Raw genomic sequence first — 24,337 nt, forward strand, 5'->3', positions numbered from 1 at the left:
CGGGAAAGCCACAAACGGCTCTCAAAATTGGCCAATTTGGTTGTCCTACACAAAATATTAGTCAATGAATTTAAGCGTTCCCAGTATATGTGATTTGTGGGTCAATTTATCTACCCGTAAAGCTCTAAAGAACTGCATCTCAATGTAATAACCTCGGGTGGTTTTCATTTTTTGCGTTGCTTTTCACGAAATAGTTTGTACAAACTCTCTTGAGAGCAATAAAAACTGATGCAAATGGTTCCAGAAAATTGGTGCGAAATGTGCTAGGCTCATAGTTGCACGATCCGCCTCATTTTGGGTATTATAATTCTATTTGTTTTCGCTGATCTTAAATTAGCACGCAAAACATGCCTTATTATAAACGAGTTGTTAACAAATATCTTGACCGAAACGTCATTGGTTTGTAATTTATTTCAGATGCAATTTGTATTGGTCACTTCTGACGTAGTCTGTTGTTACTGATTCGATATAATTACGACCCTGCTAATCGATTGAACGATTTCATATCAAACAGTGCTGAAGTTTATTGCGGATATTTTGACTAAATTTATCAGTTCTGGACCTCAAAGCTATTGTACTACTGATCCTAACCAAGATTCCCAAAATGTCACTTTCCTACAAGAGCCTCCAATTGGCAAGCATTCCTCTCTTGTTCTTCATTCTCTTCTGTTCTCCGTTGCTGTCTCTGTTCCTGTTTGGAGTTATCCTCACTTTACTTTTTATCGACTGTGATATATCGACTAAACTGCTTGAGATATTTGGAACGAAGCCAGGTTAGATCTTAAAACTTTTCAAATGAACTAATTGCGGAATTTTGCATCAAGAAGCAGAACTTCAACTGATGTATAACTGGAAAAAATTCTTGGCGGTTTACAAGGATTAGATTGTTTTTAGCTATTATTAGTGGTATTGCACTCTTTTTAAGGACGCTTTATTCCTTCATGGTAACAGCAATAAGAATGACAGCAAAAAGAATCCTAGACAACGAACTTTTAATTTGAGGCAACAAAATCTGAGCTTTTAAATAACAAACTGTATAATTTTTTGTTCTGTCTCTTGGTCTGAATGATGACAGTTCGTATTGGTTTATTTGTTAGGGATATTTGAGTTAATTTTGTGTTTTTTTAGATACTCAATTGTTGAACGGATTTGACACTTGTTTTTGAAATTTTTTTTTACATTTTGCTATTTCTTTTAATTTTTACAATTGTTCGGTCATTCAAACCAGCTAATTTCCTTTTCTTAAGTTCTCTAGGGAGTCATCTTTGAATATTTTAGTCGTTTTTTCATAGCCAACAATTTAAACTACTATGATACGATGTTTTAAAAATTGATAATAATTTTTGGATTTCGACCGTTTTTCGTGGTCCTCGATCCGTCCCATAGTAATTTACAAGGTCTGATTTGCTCTCCAATTAAGCTTATTTATGATCTTTTTTGGGTTTCAATTGACCTCTGACTTTGATATTTAATAGCAAATTTTTTTGTTATCTGCATTTGTTGCTACGTTTGTTGCGTTTTCCCCCAATTTTAATGCCACTTATTTTCAATTAAATCTTGAAAAGATGTTTTTGCCAATTGTTTTTTGTCTTTTTACTTCGTCTCTGTGGTTTTCAATAAAGCTGGCGTTTGCTGCCTGAACACTCATTGTGTAACAGTCTCTGGAAGTTGATGTTGGTGGACATAATAACTTCGATAGCCTTATTTTTCTAAAAGTGCAAATGAACTAAGTTTTGTTTTAGGTTTCAGTGTTCTGTTTACTTTCCGTGGATGTCTTGGTTTGTTATTTGTTCATTATAGGAGGCTGATCTTTTAAGGAGTCTGATAGTGTTGTTCTCCGTTTGTTAAATTCTTGGAATTGTTAATCAGGACTGGTCATGCTATGTTTAATTCGTCGTCACAATTTTGTTGCGACCATATGACATCACAACGACTTCAAATCTGTCACCACGACTTGTTTATTCGTTCATGCAATTTCAAATAAATTGGGCGCGTGACGGTTTTTTCACTCTTAGTGGAGCTAGTTTTTTGTTCATTTGTGTCATCAAGTTTTTGTGTCACACTTGACGTACCTCACTCTCAAAAATGACCTCCTCACTCTGAAAGTGACTTTTCTTTACTTTAGATAGAGATACATTTCTTTACAAAGAGATAAGGTCAAGTGAATCTGTGTGAAGCAAAAATGTGCGTAAAGCATGTTATTAAAGCAAAAGTGATAAGTGATTGTAAGATAAGCTATTACTTGTCGTTCGAGAGCAATTTGTCCCACGGTAGGCTGTTCGTTTGTTTTTTTTTGTGTCGGAAATAGCGCCGTTCCGATTGGTTGGTCCCTATCTGAGTCTCTCGAGGAAACCGAAGACGAGAAATGAAGCAGAGCAGTAAGGCATCGGAAAATCTAATCTTGCAATCAGGCAAATCAGACCGTTATTCGCAGGGCAGGGTGTCCGACTTCCATCAATTTCTTGCTTCAAGTGCAAGTCAAAAATTGATCAAGAGAAGTTAGCTTCTAGAAGGACCGAGTAGTTTTCTAGGATTATTAAGCCAGTTATGTTGAGCTGTATTAATACATAGGATTGGCTCAAATCAAAAGGGATTTTTCTTAAATTTGTATTCATTGTCTCAATCTGAAAGAAGATAATTTAAGATTTTTTCGATTCCTGTATGATGGTTATTGGACTTTAGAAAGTAGCGATCTTCGCAACTGTGTGGTGTGGATAACTGGCGCCTCTTCTGGCATTGGCGAACAACTGGCTTATGAGTTGAGCAGATGTGGATCTTCTCTCGTCTTGTCTGCTAGAAACAAAGAGCAGTTGGAGCGAGTGGCTGATAAATGTAAAGGTCAGTGAGACAGATTTTGCAGATTGCCGCGATCTAAATTTAAAATTTCCTTACTCATTAGTACTTACAAGATTCTATTACCCTGCATTACAAAAGCTGTAATCAGTGCTGTCAAAGGGGATTAAACATAGCTAGCCAATCTGATTAGAAGTCAAACGTTCAATTTGTTGAGATCAGGCTCATAAAAGGGACAAGCGTCAAGCTTCCGGCGCTTAACGTTTTCGACTTCCTGGGCTCCAGTGTTGTTGCATTACAGGTACTGATCTTTTTCTTGAAGATTTATTTTTCAAATTTTATGCAACTTTGTTTAGTAGTTACATAAGAATGCCAGCATACATTATACGATTACCTTCATTGTAAATATAAGAATCGTAGTTTTTCTGAACTCCAGTTGAAATTTTTCTTTACAATTAGGACTCATGAGCCGTATTGTTACATTGAGTTCAAGTATTGAATTTAGAATTGAAGTGTGCCGAGTGCATGGTGCTTCCCTTCGATATTCTCAGTACTGATCAGCACCAGTCGTGTCTTGATTCAATTGTGGACAAGTTTGGAAGGGTAAGTGCAAAGTTTTTAAATATAGCAAGGCTGTTAACTATCTAAGTAATTGTGCTGTGCCTATCGAGGAAGGTAATAGAATAGATTCGAATATTTGTGTTTATTTGGTTGGGTTATTTTGTGGGTTTCTTGTCCTTTATATTGTCGTTATAAAAGTTCAAATGGGCCATTTTGTTCGACGAATGATGTATGAGAGAACGCTGTATCATACCGAAATATTGCATGCATTACAAACACTACAAAAAATTCCTTAATGCCACGGAGGCATTCTTAAATGCATCGCTGACCTGTTGAATCTGTTCCTACTTACATTTACAAATTAGCTCAAAAGCTTTTAATTGGAGCTCATTACCCGCGTGGAAAAACGTGATTTTGCAAATTTTAGGGGATTAGCGTTTTGAGCAGCGAGAAAGGGTGAGTATTCTACATCGCTAAAGTGTGAGAAATGCTTGATTATAGGATTATAGTAATTAAAACGAAATCGCCTGGTTATCGACTGATTTTCCTCTAGATTTCGCGGAAGTTGAAAAATGGGTCGCAACTGTTGTAACTGTTTTCCGAAAAAATTTCATTTCGCTTTGCTTGATTCAATTACAATCGAGCATGTAAAATACACTTTTTGTCATAAGTTTCAGAAAATCTTATTTTTTTGAATTCCATAAAGTATGCGTATCTAAGCTCCACACACAATAATTTAGGTCAGAATTTCAACTAACTAAATTCATATTTTGAAAATTTTTCTACATCTTTGTTCCGACACACTTGGATGGGGAGGAACTATGTACTCAAATGGGTTTTTTGTTCAGTCAATTTTCGCCGATCGATATATTCATTGTAAAGAGCTGAGTGGTATCATCAGAAAGCTTTTCCAGCGTAGAATATAGAATTGGATCGATTTTTTTTAATTTCGTTTTTCGATGGAGTTATCGAGGTTTCAAATTTTGTCAATATTTGGCTATTTTTACAGTTTTTGTTCACATTTGCCGTGTTTTTGACCAGTTTTTTGTCAGTTATGCGTAAAAATGAGTTGAAATTGATAACAAAAGTGTTGTTGCTTTAAGTGTTGAAGACAGATGAGAGTTTTGCTTAACTGTTTCAACCGCAAATCGGCTAACTTCTTGGCTAAATTGTTCAAAAATTCATCCGTTTTTTATCAAAAGTACACCAATTATGCTTCTATAGAACACTTTTTTTTAAAAAAAAGTATCCCGATGTGCAAACCTTAAATCTGGATGTGCTGACAGCCTTCTAAAACGCCAGAGAGGGCTAGTATTTAATTGGATAGTTTCAGTTCAATAGTGAGTTTTTTGAAATCGAAAAAAATAGAATTGTTTAGAGCGTTGTCTTTTTCTTTTATTTTTACTTTCTTTTTAATAGCCGCACAGCGATAGCTGGGGCTATTATTGGCCTTCTCTTGGGTTTTTTATTTCGTCGTCGCTATTTTTGTTACGACCATATGACGTCACAACCACTTTAAATCTGCTTTTGTTCATTCGTTCATGCAATTTTAACTGAAGTGCGTGTGTGACGTCATTTTTCGCTCTTAGTGGAGCGAGTTTTTGTTCATTCGCGTGATTAAATTTTTGGTCGCACTTGACTTACCTCACTCTCAAAATTGACTTCTCTCAAAACAAACATAGCTGGCAGATTTCCAGAAAATAGCCGCAATAGCATCGTAGATCTGCAGACTCAAAAAAATAGTAAAGACAGACCAAAAAATTCGTCTTTTCATTGAAGGCTGATATGTTATATTTTGATTGAAAATCTGTATAGGTTTTTTTTGCGGCCTCTATTAGCTGCTCTCCAATAACCTTCATTTGACACACACCCATTTGACACACACACACCCTCACTCTCAAAATTGACTTCCTCACTTTGAAATTGATTTTTTTTAACTTTAATTAAAAGAGATAAGGTCAAATGGGTGTGTGTGTGAAACACCCATTTGACCTTATCTCCTTGAATTGAAGTAAATAAAAGTCAATTTCAAAGTGAGGAAGTCAATTTTTGAGAGTGAGGATGTGTGTGTCAAATGGGTCTGTGTCATCAAATGAAGGTTATTTGAGAGCAGCTAATAGAGGCAGCAAAAACTTATACAGATTTTCAATCAAAATATAACATATCAGCCTTCAATGAAAAGACGAATATTTTGGTCTGTCTTTTTTTCTGTTTTTTAGTCTGCAGATCTACGATGCTATTGCGGCTATTTTCTGGCAAACTGCCAGCTATGTTTGTTCTTTTTTATGCTGATCACCGGGATATTGTTAAATCGGAATGACCTTTGAAGGTTTTTGTTACTTTATTACATGAATAACTGGTCCTATTTCACAGAAATGTTGTTGAAAGTTTGCAATTGAACATGTCTAAATGCTTTCATTGAAAAAATTATAGTTTTCGATGGCTACGACTCCGTTTTCTTGCAAAAATTGGTTATTTTTTTACTGTATTTATTTTTCATATTGTAGTCGTATGATATATTAAGATAATTACAGGTCTCAATAGACTCCTGGGGAGGTAGAAGAGAAGCTTCTTTGAGGATTTCAGTCCATAGATAAACATAGATAACGGTTTCCATTAACTTGAGTAATTTTTTAAAAAAGTTTTTTGAACTGCCCCTTTTTAATCTTATTTTTGTGAACTTGTGGCTCAGCGTGTTACTGACAAATCATATCTTTTTTCTGTTGAAATAAATTTTCATTTTTCAACTTCATCGCCGTTTTGTGGTTAAATTAGCTGTTTTCAAGCTTTGGTCTTGATGGCATTTGTAAAAAAATATGATTTTGGAATAATTCCTCATATTTTTGTGTAATGTAGCAATATCATGCTGCAACCAAGCTCCATTGGCGTTGAACGCCGGCTCCTTTTTAAATAAGTAATTTTTGATGAGTTAATAATTTTTGATTTTAATGGCTTGGACATCAATTTTTATTCGTCGTAAGACATACTGGATAACACATTTCTCAATGATTTTCACGGAGTTATGAATGAACCTATTTGATGATTTCAGTTAGCTTATGGTTTTGATTTTGATAATAATTGTTTCCAAAAAAGACATATTTTTAATTTTGTTTTTCTGTTTTTGTCTACCTGCTACCTGGAATGATTACAGGTAGGTCCCAGATCTTTAGTGAATTGCAGTTTACGTTTAGTGATTTGGGTTTCTGTGATCCTGGTTTGACTTTCTTAAGTGTTTTTAAGAAAAGAAGACATTGATTGTTGGTTGTAAATAACTTTTAATTGTTTGTAGCATTTATATTAGTCCTGTTGGTCTTTTTTAAGCGATTTTTCGCTCGACCGATTTCTCGTCTAACCCATTTGACTTATCATCCTCAAAAACGAGATAAACAGGTAGCGCCCAGTGGGCATTAAACTCTCTTATTACCTTTCAGCTCACCAGTCTCCAAGTATGCGGTTCACAGAAACTGTTTTAGAGACTTATAATTCACCCCCCTCACTTCACCCCTCCCCCCCCCCCCCCACCTCCATCCCTAACCTGCACATCGTTCAGGCCTAAGGGCGCCTGTAGCCATAGATTAAGGGCGCCCCTTCAATTAAGCTAAAGCTACACTAAACTGTAGCTAGCTACTGACGAAGCCAAAACCGCTCGCCAGTAGTTTGAGAGCAATTCGCCCGACGTTAGTCGGTTATGTTTTTGTTGTTTGGTTTTGTTGTTTGTCTCATCGGCCCTCTGAAGCGGCATTGTTTACTTTGTATAATTTCTTATTCATACACCATTTATTTTCGAAAAAAAATTAAATTTCGAAAAATGCATCATGGAGGACAATTAATTTGACAAAGAAGATGAGCCGGGTCGAAACATTATGTGCGAACGAACCTTACCGAGCCACCGTGTTGCTGGATATCAAATTTTGCAAACGTATATAAAAATTCTTGAGAAAAATACTGGTCATTTTAGTTGGAATAATTGATAAACAGGTATAAAGGACGGTCGTCTGAAGTTTGTGAGCGCATTGCTTCCTCGCATTTTTTCTGGAAGCTTCTTCTGGGCTCTTTTTGACTGATTCCGGACATAAGTACGACCTACAATATGCCATTTACAGGGAATCGAAGATTTAATGCCAAGAAATGTTTATAATACTTCGTTGCTAATTGTTGAAACGTAGAAATCAGTTAGGAGAATGAAGGAAAATTGAGTATTTTACATGTTATATTTTTGCATCCGCATTGATGTGATATAAAGGAAAATAAAATCTTTTTTACTCTTTTCCTTTCGCTCTTGAATCGTGATGTAATTAAGTGTTTCTAAAATGTTCTAACTTTTCGGTCAATCTAGCAACAATTCGAGCAATCTAATTTTTATCCCTAGCATAGATGAGATGCAAGCGTTACCGTGATGCAACAATTTTTGTCATAAAAAATTCACATCAGAAATTCGTTTGATTAAAAACTCGATTTTTTCCGTATTCGGCGGGTTTATCGAAAGTGATCTGTGAAATTTAGGTTTTTGATTTTTAAGTACCATTGAGCGCACTTCGTGAGTATTTGAGTTGCTGAGATATTTTACATTGGAACTTGGAATCGATTAAACAAGATTCCGCTTTTTATAATTGTGCTCTTCTTTAGACCGTAGATAATGCCCATTTCTGTTCAAAAAACATATTGTTGCAAAAGCCGCCTAAATCTCATGCATTAATGTAGCGCGACGTTTTGTTTTGAGTTTGGTCAACGTTTGTTGTGACTATTTAGTTATAATTAAGTGGCGAAATGAGCTAGTAGACCCGGCAGAACAATTTATTTATTTTGATGAAAGAAGCCTCCAATTGCTGACAATTAGCCTCCCTCAAATTATAAATAACCTAGATAATAAATAGTAAACTCAAATTAAAGGCATTCTACATAACGCAAGTCTTTTGAAAGATGCTACAATCATGTCTTAAGGTATAGCTCTCATTGCCTTTCTTTGAAGGCAGAGCTTCTTGATCCTTTGTTTGTTTCTTTAACCGTTATTTTATTTTCAGGTTGACATTTTGGTGAATAACGCGGGACGTTCTCAGCGCTCAACCTTCCTCTCATGTGATCTGCAAGTAGATCGAGATCTGTTTGAGCTGGACTACTTCGCACAAGTGAGTCTGACGAGAGTTGTGGCCAATCAGATGGTAGACAGTGGACTCAAGGGAGGGCAGATTGTATTCGTCACCAGCGTCGCCAAAACTGGTATGTTGGTCACCTCTTTTGGAATTGAAATAACCCACCTTGTGGTAATAAGAAAATTTTATAACAGCGGAGTTTTGATGTAATGAAGCCACGACTGGTTGAATGTTTCGAGATAATAGGTTTGAGGCTTCGGAGCTTTATATTCGTAAGCACGTAATGGAGGTAGCTATCACCATTAGATTTCTTCATAGTCGGCAATGGACATTTTAAACTAATAAATTTCATTTCTCAGTTATAGAATTAGTTGAAGAGCAGCTGAATATATTAACAATAGCTGCGAAGCAATAGCTGGGAATATTTTTAGTGTTCTTGCGGCTTTAATTTACTATTTGAGAACTTAAATTGTATTGCTGCTCGGTCTTTTGTGTAGATGCGAGTTTGTAATCTGAGCGTGGTGATATTGCGGTACTCTTGTTTTAAAATTGTATGGGACATTTTTACAATTCCTTTTCACAGTTGCCTTTTTAATTGCTCTCGTAGTCTTTTTTATGCAAAATTTTCGCTTGACCGTTTTGGCTTTTCGAATGACTTTTACACCCTTGACTTTTTGCGTTTCGCATGATCTAAAATTCTCTCTCTATCACAATTTCAAGCAGCTGAACTCAATTGGCGGCAATTTAATTTGAAAATAATTTAATAGTCAAATGAAAAGTGCGCCGAAACTGGTGCCATTTTTCACTTTAAATCTTAATAGTGGCATATGTTATTAACCTCTAATGTGGTTATTTGGAGCCCACTATTGAGCTTCTTAGTCCCATTTAGGCTCCCCCTCCTCCCGGACAGAAACAGGTTGAAATTGATTAGAGCTCCTAGTCGTTCGAGAGCAATTCTTCCGACTTTTAGTCGGTTATGTTTACTATTCGATAATGAGTTTCAGAGGAATCGTTTTTGAATCAGTTTCATTGCAGTGAAATTGAAGCAGGAGTTGAGAAGCGTGATCAAGATTGTAGTCTATTGACTGCTGAACTGATTTGAAGAGTGGAGTGAACAGAGGATGGTTTTTTGTCCGGTGTTTTCCAGAGAGCGAGGAAATCGGGGTGTGAAAAAGTTCTGTAAGCAAGCAAATTTGTTGCAACTTTTTCAGGAGTTTTTTTAAACTGTTTTCAGTACACTTTTGTTTTTGTAATAGATTCTAGTAATAATATTACGCTAGTGTTGGATAGCGCTCTGAAGTTTATTCAATTGAAATGATTTATCAGGTCGTTTCTTGATCTGTACTTGGTCTAAAAAATCTTTGAATTGTTGTCCAGGTTTGTCTTACTAAATTGCTGGTTTCATCGTCGGACAGTCTTTTCATTTTTCAATTTTAAACGCCGTAAAATAAAAAATCGTATGTTCGCACGTTTGCGACGCTTTTTTCACTGCACTCCTGCTGCTTTTTGGGTCTTATATAAAAAATGTTATTTATAGCCGTCGTCAGCCTCTCAACGGCTACTATTTAGGCGCTCTCCTTTTTTACAATTCAAATAATTTGAATTGTATTGGGGCGCTGTCTTTTTTTACGACTCGAAGAGGAGTATTGGAGAAGTTCTTTCTTAAATCAATTTTATCGCAGTGAATTTTGAAGCAGGAAATGAAACACGTGAAAAACTTTGGGGTGATTGTGTTGCTGAACGAAATTTTGTTGCTGGAGTGAAAAGAGAGTGATTTTTTGTTCATATCGCTTTTTTCTAGAGAGCGAGAAATTGAGGTGTGAAAAAAATTGGTTAAAGACCACTATTACTTGAGCAATATTTAGATCAAGTTGTTACAGTTTTGTGGTTATGAAGCATTTTGTTGTTGAGAAATATAAAAAATGGCAAAAATTGAAACTATTTTTCTTTTTTTTTTGCAGTTTTCCGTTTTTTTGTTCTGTATTTTAGACAAGTTTCTTAGCCTATTGTGACTTGCCTATTATTTTGCGAGCATCTGGATACCTTATTGGCTGAAACGAATGTTTCTTGGAATTTGTGTCAATTTGTAATATTAAAAAATTTGTTAACTTTTTCCAGTTTTTTGTTGTTTGTCCGAGTTGTTTGTGAGAGCTTTTTTTCTGATGATTTGGGTTCAAGTATTTTTAAAAGTTCTCATCAATGTTTTTACTATGTACTAGTTTTTCGATGAAGTAATTTTGGCATAGATAGTTATTGCGGGATCTCACTTTATGAAAAAATTTGATCAGATTTTTTATCATATTTTAACAGATTTGATTTTCTTGTTTTTTCTTTTTGTTTTATGGTTCTGTTTTAAGATATTCATAAATTAGTGGAGACACGCTTTGTCTGATGAGTGTTTTTTAAATGTTTTTCTGATGAAATTTTTAATTCGCTGTACCTTTTGATCATGTTTTTCGTTGTAAATAAGTCAGGATTTTTAAGTTTGACTCGTGAATTACTCCACTCACTGTTTCAACTGAATGGATTTTAAATTCTGTCACGCATTGATTTACGCAATATACTGAATACAGTCAAGGCCAGAATAGCGAAATCAAAAGAAACGGGATAAAGCCCGGTCATTAAGTCATAGTGCATTAGGTTATCTAAGTTCTTTAGAGAGATTGCTATCTGGTATTAGTATTAATCTTAATAGCTTTCAGTTTAGAAGCTGAATTAAGTATAGTTTTATAATCTAACAATTTGCGCACCAAATTATAAAAGTTTTTGACAATTCGAAAAAATGTCGGTCAATTTCTTAACTTTTTTTCTTTTTCTGTGTCAATCCCGATGTGTGTCAAACGCGTCAACGACGGCTTTTTTCCGGCAACTTGCCGGCTATGATGGCTTAAATTTGTGCGTACCCCTGATTGCTAAAATTTTGACAATCTAACAGCTTCATGGGTTTTATGTGGATAGTTTGTTAAGTGTTATTAGTTTGGTGTTTGTGTGATTAGGATTCTTTTGTATTGTTGCCCTTGCGTTTAGTCGGTCAAAAGTTAATTGAAACTGGTGCTTTTTTCGTATGTGACTCGTTACTTTCATTTTGAAGAACTTAAATTACTTTTATTTTTTATTAATTGGTCACAAACGAAATTTGTTGCAATTATATTAGTTCTTAGATTTCATTATTAATAAATTTGACCCCCTCAGTCGCCCCCACCAGTCACCCTGCCGTCCACCTGATACTTTGAACGCCCAAACCTCGTCCAGTCCTACCAATCCAGCCCCTCCCCCCCCCCCCCCCCACTTGATCTCAGCAGGCTCAAGCCTCGCCTCAGCAGGCTAATGTCGAAGCCAGCAAGCGTTCGCCTGTCGTTTGAGAGCAATTCACTCGACGTTAGTCGTTCGTGTTTTTTTAATCTGTTTTGTTTTAAAGTAAAACTTTAATTTTTATCGGTTAAGGTTTCTTGTCGCTTTTCATTGTAGGGTAATGGATGAAAACAAAATTCGCGGAAATTTTCAGCAATTTGTTTCTCCTTTTTGACGTTTTTGGAACTAATTCTTGCTGCCTAATTTTTTATTTGTACTTTTCAGGATAGTTTTTTTCTGCTATCTGGAGGATTGATTTTAATGTTTAAAGAAGACTCTTGACAGTTATATGAGCCACTTTTTTTGAAAAAAGATTGTGCTCGTTGTCTTTGACATGTTTGTTTAGTGTTTGTCTCAATGAGTTAGAAATGAAATGCTTATTTGTCGGGGTGGGAAATATCTCATCAGAAAAGGTCAACAATGTAAAAAGTTAAGCAGATCACTAACTTGAAATCTAGAGGGTAAAATGAAAAACTTAGTATGACGTATGTAGGTTTTCTGCATTCAATACAAGTACATGTGTGACATATTCAAAGGTTATCTTAAGGTGTGTTGAGAATGCTGCTCAGTTCACATCTTTTTACTTGTGTTTGAAATAGTTTTCCATATTTCAATGTTTTTTCCATGAGCTCTGTCATTCTGGATTCACTTGAGATGATTTCGTAAATAAGGTTAAGTTTGATAATCAAAATGAGTTGTGTTACAGGAGCACCCTTCCAGTCAGCCTATTGTGCAGCCAAAGCAGCTCTCCATGTAAGTTCACTTATTTTACCTTTTCTTTCATCTCCTCTGTTAGTGGAACTGTCTACTGTGCAAAATTTCATCCGTGAACAAAAGTTCAAAATCTCATGTTTTCATAAGCCCGTATGAACAAACAATACGAGTAATAAGAGGTTTTTTTTACTGTTAACTGTTTATTCATAGAATAAGACTGGTACTGGTCAAAACAATAGAAACACAGCATTATCAAGTAAGAATATCATTCATAGATATCACTCGGGATCAGGCACTTCGTCTTTGTTAAGATCTTTATATTTTACTTTGAGTTTCAAATTTGAGGTGTCCTAAATATAATAAAGTTCAAAGATGAAGTGGGTTGGAGAAACCTTATTTGATCATCTGTATTTTTTATCAAACACCATTTGACTGGTACCGGTTGTGAATCCTGACAAATTGTATTTTCTAAATACGCAAAGGGTTTAATTTTCATAGTCTCCGTTATGGAATAATAACGGCATTATGGAATAATAATAGTGGGAGTGTATATAATATATGACTAGAGGGTGAATGAAAAAATGTTTATTTGAAGTATAGACAGAAATTCATCCAGTGGCAAATTAGGGGGCCTCCTTTGACTTAGTCAAGAATTTGTAAACGAAATATTTATTTGTGCAGCTTGAGTGTTATGTTGAAAGCCATCAGCAGTCTCTTGGCGAGTGTGAAGCGATTTTTGACATTGTGTTGTGGTGTGAATCTTCAATATTAGTTGATGTTCCTTTCAAAGAATGAAGAATTAGAAGTTTTCAGCCATATCGACTGTAGAACGAGGTAGTTTTCATTTGTTTTGAGTGGTGTGTGTTTGTTCAGGGTGCGTTCGAGAGTGTGCGTGTTGAGCTGAACAGCGCTGGCATCAATGTCCTCTTTGCTGTGCCTGGTCCTGTCGAATCCAAAATCTCCGAAAACGCGTTCACAAGCACACCAGGACAGGTAATGAGTGTCTGTCATCACACCACTCCTACAATTTTACAAATACAGAACATCTATCGTCTAGATATTAGCCGCGAAGGAGAAGCTGAGGTTATCGATCTCATCGTGATTTTCTTAACTCATGATGATTGATTGATTGATCCCATCGTACTTTTTTCGAAGATGAGTTATCGTGATCTTCGGTTTTAGTTTGTTAGTTTATCGCGAGGGAAGCGTGACGCAATCAATTCCTGCAATTCGTGTTTTTATACAATAATTTTGCTGGACCAATTTTGTCTTTTTTCATAAATATTTTTGCTTGACTCTTGGACTTTAGTGTGTTCTAAGTTTTAGTTGCTGTCATTCAGATTATTAAGAGGACCTGAATGCAATTGGAGGCAGTTTAATTTTAAATGTAAAATTGTGACATAATTTTCATTTATTCTTTTTAATTGCTCTCAAAAGTTAAGCAATTATTTTATTCCTGTGGTCTTTTTATACGGTTTTTCGCTGGACCAATTTTTCACCTGACTCATTTGACTTTTCGTCCTCAAAAACGGGATAAACAGGCAACGCCTGGGGAATTGGTTCTCTTAGAACCTTTGGGCTCACTAGACTCTAAACATGCGATTCACTAAAACTGTTTTGGAGATATAACTTCATGGTGTGAGAGGCTGTTCTTAGAGTTTGAACCCCAATTTCTGCCCCTGACCTCGCATGAGCCCTTCCAATATACCGTGAACATCATTCCACCGGTAACTCAGCTCTATGCCCCTTGCCCTTTTTGTTCATTCGTTCATACAATTTCAACTGAAATGCGTGCGTGACATCATTTTTCACTCATAGTGGAGCTATTTTTTTTGTTGATTCGCGTGATTATTTTTTTGGTCACACGTGACTTACCTCACTCTTAAAAATGACTTCCACACGCTGAAATTGACTTTTCTTTGCTTTAATTCAAAGAGATAAGGTCAAATGAGTGCTTGTAACTCTAATTGAAGGTTAATTAAGAGCAGCTAATAGAAACAGCAGTAAGTTGTACAAAATTCGTAATCAAAATTTAACATCTCAGCCCTTAATGAAAAGAATAAGTTTCTTTTTTTGGTCTGTCTTTTGTACCTTCTTTTTGAGACTACAGATCTATGAAGCTATTGCGGCTATTTTCTGGCAATTTGCCAGCTATGTTTTGAAGTGGTTTTCGTCTTGCGTGATCGTAATTTCTCTCTCATTGCAAAACACCTGCAGCTGAACTCGAGTGGCGACACTTTGACTACTGAAATTTAAAAAATGTGCCAAAATTGGTGTTATTCTTTGCACTTAAATTTTGTTAGTGGTTGTAGTGGTATCTAATAACTTCTAATGACGTCATTTGAAACGCCTTTTGCTGAATTAAGTTGTCCCTTCACCGACTGAAGCAGCCTGCAATAGATTCGAGCTCCAACGATTCCGAGAGCAGTCCTTTCTTTGTGCATATTTTCAATTATAAGCAAGACTTCGACTCTGTCTTTTTTGCCATTTCTGTATTAAATTACTGTTGATGAGTCTTTTGGTTTTTATGCAAAATTTTCGCTTGGGACCGGTTTCATTTGCTTTTCGAGTTTTTTTTTGCTCGCTTGGTTGGTTTTGCTTTTCGTAAATAAGCTCTAAGTGTACGGTTGAACGAAGCTACTGTGGAAGCATAACTTATGATGTGAACTGCAATTTTATTTCCGTTTTTTCACCCCGCCTCCTCTTACCGAGAGCGGTTGGCCTTCCTAAGCCGGACAAAGGCAACCCGTGTCGTTCGAGAGGAATTGGTGCGATGGTCGCTACATAAAACTTATTTGGCTTGCATTGTCCAATTGTTTTCATTTTTTGTTATTGTGTAATTTATCCAAGTTATTTGATTTTTATCATCAGGGACTTAATCATAAAATTGAAGTTTTTGTCACTGATTTTGAATTGGCTGGGGAGTTTGTTTCAATTGAGGACAGGTAAAGCCGAATGGAAAATCCATAAAATTTAACAACAGTAACGAATCAAAAATTCTAGGTTTAGAAATTTGATCTTTAAGTTTTTTTCTTCAGCTTGCTATTTTCCTTTCAATTTTTCTTCATACACAAGGTATGACAGCCGTTTTCTGCTAATTGAATAGTTCTGTTTTGTACTCTGGGATTCTGTTTTTGTTAATGGAATCGGTCATTTTAAATTTTAGTAATTGTTCATTTTGAAACTTCATACGTATATGTAATTATAAATTGAGAAAAAAAAATGATCTCCAAATCTTAGCTGCAGATTTTGTGCTTAATAATTGTTCTTTTCTTCGTACATTTTGGTTGCAGTTCTAATTTTTAGTGCAACTTTAATCGCTACACTGCTAAAATTTGGGGACAAGGATGTCCCCCCCGATCTTAGCTCACTATATATACTACTTACTTGGTAAACGGGCTGTAGTCTTTTAGTCAAATTGAAACCAGTTAAGCTGGCTTTTAACAACCTAAAAACTGTGGCATAAATTATTTTTGTAATTCTCAGCTGATTGTAGTAAGAATGGGTTGAATAATCTTGTAATGTCGTATACGGCATTGGAGCAGGTTATCTCCTTTGTTTAGGCATGAATGAAAAGAATATTTTATCCGTGTATATATTTAAATTCATAAGGTAGGGTTTACAAATTTTAACAAATAAACGTACCAAAATGTAGAAATTTCTACGAGTGTTATTGGTTGAAAAATTAAAAACACTGTACCTTTATGCGTTCAATTAGCCTAAATTTGACATAGCCAAACGCCAGATTAGATTTTTTACCGTATTTGGCCATGCCTTAGCGGCCCGTGGGACTTGATGTGAATCTATCACAACAAAACGTGAGACCAGTTTCCCCCCAAAAAATATATTTTTATCTTCCGGCTTATCGCGATTTCTGAGCAATTCTACGTGAACATTCATATCCTATTTTAAAACATGGAGAATTTGTTGACCAATCATGCACGTCTGGAGAATTTGGTGACCAATTTGGTACGTCTGCCATTTTCACTAGCGCCATAATTTCCTAGTAATATTGAGTTAACTGCTACTGATAGAAAATTGTGGAAATTTGAGTCTCTATTCTCTTAAAGACGGCGATCCGTAAATGCTACATGCTTTACTATTCGGTGCAGTAAATTTCATTGGTGTTATGTGAAAATTAATGCATTTTATGAGATGAATTTATACTTTGCTTAGGAAAAAGTTACCAAGGTTGTGAGTTTTTTTTACTTGCAGATTTTAATTGCTTCGGTAAGCTGCGACAGCCTTGAGCAATAATTCGATGGGATATTTTTTTATTGAATCTTGGCGCAGTTAATTATCTAATTGATGTGTTTTTGGAAAGTTGACAACTTTTCTGTTGTAAACTTTCGCGTAGTCAGTAAAATTGTTTTTCGTTAAATTTTTTGAAAAGAATGATCCAAGTTTTTTTGCCCCAAAATGAGATTGTTGTTATAATTTCACCTTTTCCTTATGACGGATTTCGATTTCTCTTAGATTGAGGATGTTTAACAGGGATCAACTTAAAAATGCAAACATGTAAACATAAAAAGGATATGTCGAGAAAAGATTTTAAAAAGAGTGTGATGTTCGAAGATATTTTTGTTCTGCTTTCCCAGTTCCTGCTCTGTAAAGTTGTCCTTATACGGCTTTAATTTGATTGCTTTGGGCAATAATTAGTAAAAGTGGCCAAAACATGAAATTTTTCATCGGACATGAACTCAATATGAGATATAACTTGAGGGCGGAATTCATGTTACCCCAGTGACTGACAGTTTCAAGGCTGGGTATTTCAAGGCTTTTGCAAGCGTCCTATAAAACAGCTGTCTTGAGGAAGAATTGCGTTGTGATATAGGTTGTTTAATAGCCGCCCTCATCTTCTCAGCCGTCTATTATAGCGCTCCTATTTTTTTTACAATTCAAAGAATTTGAATTGTATTTGGGCGCTGTCTTTTTTTTAAGATCTGTTCACACATTTTCATGATTTTTGTAGTCAAATTGGAGTAGTGATTTTGGTCACGCCGAAACAGGAAATGGAGTGAAAAAGCGAGTGGTTTTGCGGCGTGAATTTTTTTCGCTCTAATTTTAAAGTAGAGTGAGAAAACGGTGTTTGAACAAAAATTCGGTTTCTCGGTAGTGGTTTTTTGTTCACATGCGACAATTTCACTCTGATTTTTACTGTTTTTTTTCGATTTTTCGGATCGGATTTTTTTCTAAATAGTTTTCCCAATCCATTCACAGCCCATTCTGGACCTAGTTTTTTTTGTTAGAATCAAAATTACATATCTCACTAGTGGTTTTTTTTGTTCTCCTTAGCAGTATTTTGACATTGATTTTGTTTTTTTTTGTTTTTTTTTCATCTGATTTTTTTTAGAAATGGTTTTCCCAATTCACTCATTGTCCGTTCTAGGTCTAGTTGTTTGTTAAGTCGATGAAAATTCTTTGAATTGTACGTCAGGACTTGTCCTGCTATGTTTTTTTACTTCGTCAAACAAAAAAATGTTTCGCTTTACCTCATTTTGCCGCTTGTTTCAACATTTTTCGTGAAATCTTTTTGACTTCTCTAGGCTAGTTTCTCTCTTCTCTCATTCTGCTAAAAGTGATTTTGAACATCAGTTGCTCAGCAAAACAATTCAAAATGAACAGAGTCAGTATAAAAATTGAAGTCAGAAATAGAAACGGGATAAACCCATAAAGCCCAATTTTAGATGCCCGCTATTTGAACGTCGTTCCTATAAGTCTTAGTTACCATCTTTTATGCTTATTGGTATTGATAGTAGCCCCTGTAGCCTCTCTCTAAGAAACAGAAGTATGCTCAACTACGAAATGCCACCAAAATAAATCTGACTTAAAAATGTTTTTGTACAAAAATCTTGTTTTTTCAATATCTATTCTTTCAATCCCAATCATGCTTATTGGAATCAACGGCGGCTATTTTCCGGCAATCTGCCGGGTATGTTTTGTTTTTGAGTTGCTAACATTTTTGAGTAGCTAACATTGAAAATTGAAATGTTTGTGTTCTTTTCTCGGTTACAGGTGATAAAATTGCGCCCCGTAGTTCAACTTGATCAGACGGTTGCTGCTTTGATGCTCTGTTAGCGAATGCTTGTTTCTTTTTGAGTTGCTACCATTTTTGAGTAGCTAACATTGAAAATTGAAATGTTTGTGTTCATTTCTCGGTTACAGGTGATAAAATTGCGCCCCGTAGTTCAACTTGATCAGACGGTTGCTGCTTTGATGCTCTGTTAGTGAATGCTTGGTTAAAGTAGCTATAGTCAATCATTTCTAGGAGTTTCTGAAATTTCAGATCGATTATAACTGGTTAGAGTGGAAATGCATATGTATATATATGCAAGCAAATTCAGCACAGGGGAAGCGAAAGGAAGCGATAGAACTAAGGGTTTCTCTATCTTGGCGGCAAGAATATTTACAATTTAATTAATGTTTTGCAATTTTTTAACCAATTTTGCTTTTACTTTTTTCTTCTTTTTCTCCCCTATGGTAAAAAGCTGGTGAACATACACTGTTGAAAAAGAAAGCAGTGTTGAACTTGTTAGCACAAAAAAAATCTATTTCTGTATATTGTGTAGATATTTTCTAATCTTGGAAACGCTTCTTCTATGTCTTTGACCGTCTGCTTTTTATTTTCATTTTTAACCTCATTCTTTGTTTGGAATTGGGACCCTGCGTTCGGTCTGCAGTTCAGATCATAAATTACTTTTGGATTGAATCTTAAGTTCGTTTTTGTCTCATGATTTTTTTACAATCAAAGAATTTGAATTGTATTGGTGCGCTGTCTTTTAAAGATCTGTTCACGCTTTTTTCGGCTTCTTCACGTCAGTGAGAAGTCAAATAAGAGTGGTGATTTTGGTCACACTGAAATAGTAAAGAGAACGAAAAATCGAGTTGGTCTAAAGCATGACTTTGTTCGAAATACCTTTTAAGTGGAGTGAGAAATTGGTGTTTGGACAATTTGATGGTCTATGAGATGGATTTTTTAGGTGCGTCAATTTGAGTTCAGATTTTCCTCTCCTTCAGTGCTTTCAAGACGGTACATACTGATTGTTTGCTAATTTCTCATAAAAGATCCTAATTATTAGCCTGAGTTAATAGCTAGTGGTATTTATGATTTTGACATAAGTTCTTCTCGAAAATTTTGAGTGAATTTTTGATTTCTGAAATTATTAACTGTACTTTTTTCATCATTTAATCTCATTGGGGACAGGTCTCTGATGCTGCTAATGGGGGTTAAGTTTACTGATTTAATTTGTTCAACGCTAGTGCTTTGTATGACTTCGACACTAATTGTTTTCAAAAAATTATTATCGAATTGTTCGAGTTTCGCGAGTTTTTCTTTGAAATTTATCGTCTTAACTTTTAATCTCATTATCGACAGGTCTCATTGGTTGCTAAAAAAGGGTTCAATTAAAGCAAGTTATTTCAGTTCATAGCTAATACTTTTTGTGACTTATACGCTTGTTGATTTTTAAAAAAATATCTTAGTGATTAATTGCTCTTGAACGTAGTTCATAGCAATTATTGTAAACGTGTGTGTCTTTTTTATGCAAAATTTTCGCTTGACAATTTTGACTTTTCGAGTGACTATTGCGCCCTTGACTTTTTGCATTTCGCGTGATCTAAAATTCCTTCTCAATTACAATTTCAAGCAGCTGAACTCAATTGCCGGCAATTTAATACTAAAAGTCAAATGAAAAGTGCGCCGAAACTGGTGTCATTTTTTACTTTAAATCTTAATAGTGGTATATGTTAACCTCTAGTGTGGTTATTTGAAGCCCACTATAGAACTTCTTAGTCCCATTTAGGCACCCCCCCCCCGACTGAAGCAGGCTGCAATTGATTAGAGCTCCCACTAGTCATTCAAGAGCAATTCTTCCGACGTTTAGTCGGTTATGTTTTTTTAAGTTTTGATCGTATTTGTTGTACCTATTGCTGTCTCATCTTTTAATCCTATTGATGACAGGTTTCAACGGTGGTCATTGGGGTCTCAAATAATTGATGTAATTGTATCCTTCAGTAGCTGTTTTGTTCTGTGACTTTTATACTAAGTGTTTTCAAAAAGTTTCAAGAGTTTTATTGCGATTTTTCGTTATTTTTGTCTTATTAATTGCTCTCAAACGAAGTTTGTAACAATTATATTAGTCCTGTCGGTCTTTTTTTATGCGATTTTTCGCTTGACCAATTTTTCGTCTGACGCTTTTGACTTTTCGTCCTCAAAAACGGGATAAACAGGTAGCGCCCAGCGGGCATTAAGTGCTCTTAGAGCCTTTTAGCTCTGTTTCAGCTCAAACAGTTTTGGAGTCTTATACTTATGGTGTGAACAGCGGTTCTTAGAGGTTGAAGGGTTCAGACAACCTCCTGAAGGGTTTGATAATACGTTGCTGCATAGTTTCTAGTGGTAATAGAATGTTTTTCAACATTTGAACATCATTTTTTTTAGCAATTGTTGGATAAAACTTGAATTTTTCAAATTTTTCAAAATTTGTCATTATCTAAGTTCTTCCAGCCCCAAGAAACCTCGTATAGGCTTTGATAATAGGTTACTGAACAATTTTTATTGCGATAGAATAGTTTTGAACTTTTTAATATAACAAATTTTGTCGATTTTTTAATAAAAATTATGATTTTTCAATTTTTTTTTTTGAAATTTTTGTCATTTTATTTGCAGTTTTTGAGTCCTTTTTTGAGTTTAACGATTAATACTGGCCAACGAAGCTTTTTAAGTCTTGCAGATGGGTTACATGACAAAAATCCAGAGGCAAAAAATGTTCTTTGAACATTTTCGTCACTGCGAAATGTGGAAAGTTTTCTTCTGAATTTTGCACTTTCAGTTTTTTATATGATTTAGTTACTAACAAGGCTAGAATCTCATGGAAAAAATTTCTAGCTCTCTCTCTCTTTCTCTCTGTGTGTGTTGGTTGGCGTTTCTTTCCTTCTCTTTCTCGCTCACGTTTTACCTCGCACTCTCTCTCTCTCTCTCTCTCTCTCTCTCCTTAAATCTTTCGTTTACTTCAGCGGCTGTTATGTGGCGTGATAATATCGTCTATTACCCTAGCCTCACGCCTCTTCAATCAAGCGAAAGCTAACCTCACTAAACAGTGGCTAGGTGCTGACAACCGCCCGCCGATCGTTTGAGAGCAATTCGCCCGACGTTAGTCGGTTATGTTCATTTAATATTATTATTGAGAGGTCCCATCGACATTTAGTGACAGGTTACTAATGAGAAGTAGAGAAATATAGTTGGCAGTTTGAGTCCTTAGCACTTGTTTTTTGATGTTGATCCTGTCTTTCACAAAAAATAGAAGTTGAATATGTCTTGCTTGTTTTTGTTGTTCTTGTATTGGTTTATTACTTAGTCTCATTAGTAACAGCTCTCATTTGCCTTTTAAAGCGGAGTAAATGATTGTCAGGTCATAATTTATTACAATTCTGTGAAATGTATTTCAGGACTTGTCCTGCTATGTTTTTTATTGAAGTTTTCACGCTTGACTTTGTGACTTGTGCTTGATTTAAATTTTTTGCATTCAGTAACCTTAAAACTTATACAACTGAACTTATTTGAGCTAACTACTTTCTTATACAAAATGTAAAATCATCTCTGTCAAAACTGTTAGCTTAGCGGGGACTTAATAAAGGCCCAGTATAGTTTAAGAACAACTCTCCGAAGGTTTCGGAAAGAAAAAGTCCGAAAAACTTTCGGAAATTGCCGAATTGCGAAAATTATTATACTCGCACATATTTATTTCCTTTGCGCAGTTTAGATCAGCGAAATGTTAGGCACAGCACTCTAAGACACAATTTGGTGGTACCCAATGAACACTGTGAACTGGGATCAAGTGGGGCGAGATCATCAACATATAGTCTGAGATTAGTTCCTCACACTTGCAACAATTGCATCAGTTATGTTTGTTGTAGTCGGCTGGTTTGAACAAAGTGATTGATCGTCGCATGTCTGGAGAGAGAGCAGCTCGACTGATGAGTGTCTCGTTGGCCAATCGGAGTCCAGAAGTGTGGATTGCAGAGAGACCTCTCTCTTTCTTCATCTATATGGGACAGTACATGCCCACACTCTCAAAGCTGTACGTAGCATCACAATATATTATTACATCACTAGTTTTTTTATCAGAGTTCTCAAAGAACTCACTGTAGGTGAGGTTTTGCAAGAAGAGGGCACTTTTGAGGTGACCGGAGAAGGGATCGAAAGGACAGCAGATCGAAACCAGAAAAATTGGGACAAAAGGTCGAAAATCATTCTCTGTTCTCATCGACTTAAATTAAGTGTTATTTGCAAGCTGGCATAAAGTTACCCCATCTGCGCATGCCTGGCGAGCCATGGTCATAACTTAGCGGTCCGTGGGATTTGATATGAAGCTACCACAACCGAATGAAATATCACGATCGAACATGTATTTTTTGTGTGCGCTTAAATCTTATTGGGCAATGTCCAACTTGAACTATTTCATTTCGATCTATTGCCGCGATTTTACTTTCGATCTTTTCTCCTTGCACCACTTTTGGGGCAGTTTATCTGAGATACTTCTTACTTTCTCGCCATTTTGGATCCACGCGCAACTGTAAAGCTTCGTTTTTACGCGGGAAAATTTTGTGCACTTTTGAACTACAGAGAGCAATTCATGCGGAATTTGTCAGTTTATGTTTTATAATTTACGCGGCTCATCTTTTTTGCGCTGATGGATTTTTTTTCAGCTTTATGCAAATTTTTAATTACTCTCAAACTAAGTTTGTAGTTATTGTATCAGTCCTCCTGGATTTTTTAATCCGATTTTTCTGTGTTTGATCATTTTTTTTCGTCTGACTTTTTAAGTGTTCGTCCTGAAGAACGGGATAAACAGGTAAAGCCTGGAGTGCATTCAGTGGCAGAGCAACTCTCTTAGAGCCTTACGCCTTCTAGTTTGGGATGTCTGCAATTCACCGAAATTGTTTTGTTAAGATAAATTTATCTGTGGGGCGAGTTTGAGCCTTCCGCCAACTCAAGTCACCGCACCCCCTCTCACCATCGTCCACGCCCCTCCACTCTCCTCAAAACCTATCTCCTCCTCATCTTACCCCCCCCCCCCCCCGTTCACTCCGCTCACCCCCTCAACCTGTAATCACCAACCCTCATCAACCACAACCCCCACCCTTCATTTAAGTTTGAGCTAGCCTCCCTATGCTGCGGCTAACAAAACCGCTCGCCAGTGATTTGAGAGCAATTCTATCGAAGTTAGTCGGTTATTTTTTTAGTACCTTAAGTGAACTGTTTGTTCGCCTTTAATTTTGCTTTCAGTTGTATGGAAACGTCCAGAAATCTTCCAGAAATGCTATGTTTCAGAATTACCGTTCCCCTACTGGAGAAAAGGTTCAAGGAGTATTTGGCGGTATTCAGCAAAAACGAGTGACTGAAGGTATAATATCTCTGACCATCTCAACTCAAGGAAGACTACGACAGGTGAAATGTCACCACTTAAGCTATCCCTGAGAACGAAATACTCGATATAATCTATAAAGTATATAAATTTGTCTTTTAATTGCATAGCATATGGTATCATTTTTGATGATCATTGTATGTATTTATGCAATATTATCGGGAATTAATTGTGTTGACCTAAACCTCTTCTTTTCAGTTGATAAAAACTATAGTTGGTTGAAGCAGAAGTATGAATAAAACAAACTCTTTGAAATTTCATGCCGAAAAAAATTGAATCAAAAGCAAAATTTAAGATCATGTTATATATTATAATCTCATGCAGTCCTTCGAATCCCTAGCTTCCGTTCTAATAAATCAACAGTAACCCGTGTTGAAGACTAAAGTTGATCCTGTAAGAATCTTG

General features: G+C 35.8%; 1 protein-coding gene across 1 annotated transcript; it reads left to right on the plus strand.

Moving 5' to 3' along the window:
- The first annotated feature begins 417 nt into the window (after positions 1 to 417).
- LOC142348670 (dehydrogenase/reductase SDR family member 7-like) lies at positions 418 to 24,116 on the plus strand. The gene is made up of 8 exons (XM_075400104.1): positions 418 to 773; positions 2,683 to 2,838; positions 3,299 to 3,396; positions 8,376 to 8,571; positions 12,502 to 12,548; positions 13,383 to 13,502; positions 22,422 to 22,585; positions 23,839 to 24,116. Exons 1-8 carry the CDS (start codon positions 605 to 607, stop codon positions 23,903 to 23,905), a joined length of 1,017 nt encoding a protein of 338 aa, XP_075256219.1. The 5' UTR covers positions 418 to 604; the 3' UTR covers positions 23,906 to 24,116.
- Positions 24,117 to 24,337: the final 221 nt, after the last annotated feature.

Source organism: Convolutriloba macropyga, chromosome 10 (genome assembly GCF_964194025.1).
Source record: "Convolutriloba macropyga chromosome 10, txConMacr16.3, whole genome shotgun sequence".
NCBI classification, from domain to species: domain Eukaryota; kingdom Metazoa; phylum Xenacoelomorpha; order Acoela; family Convolutidae; genus Convolutriloba; species Convolutriloba macropyga.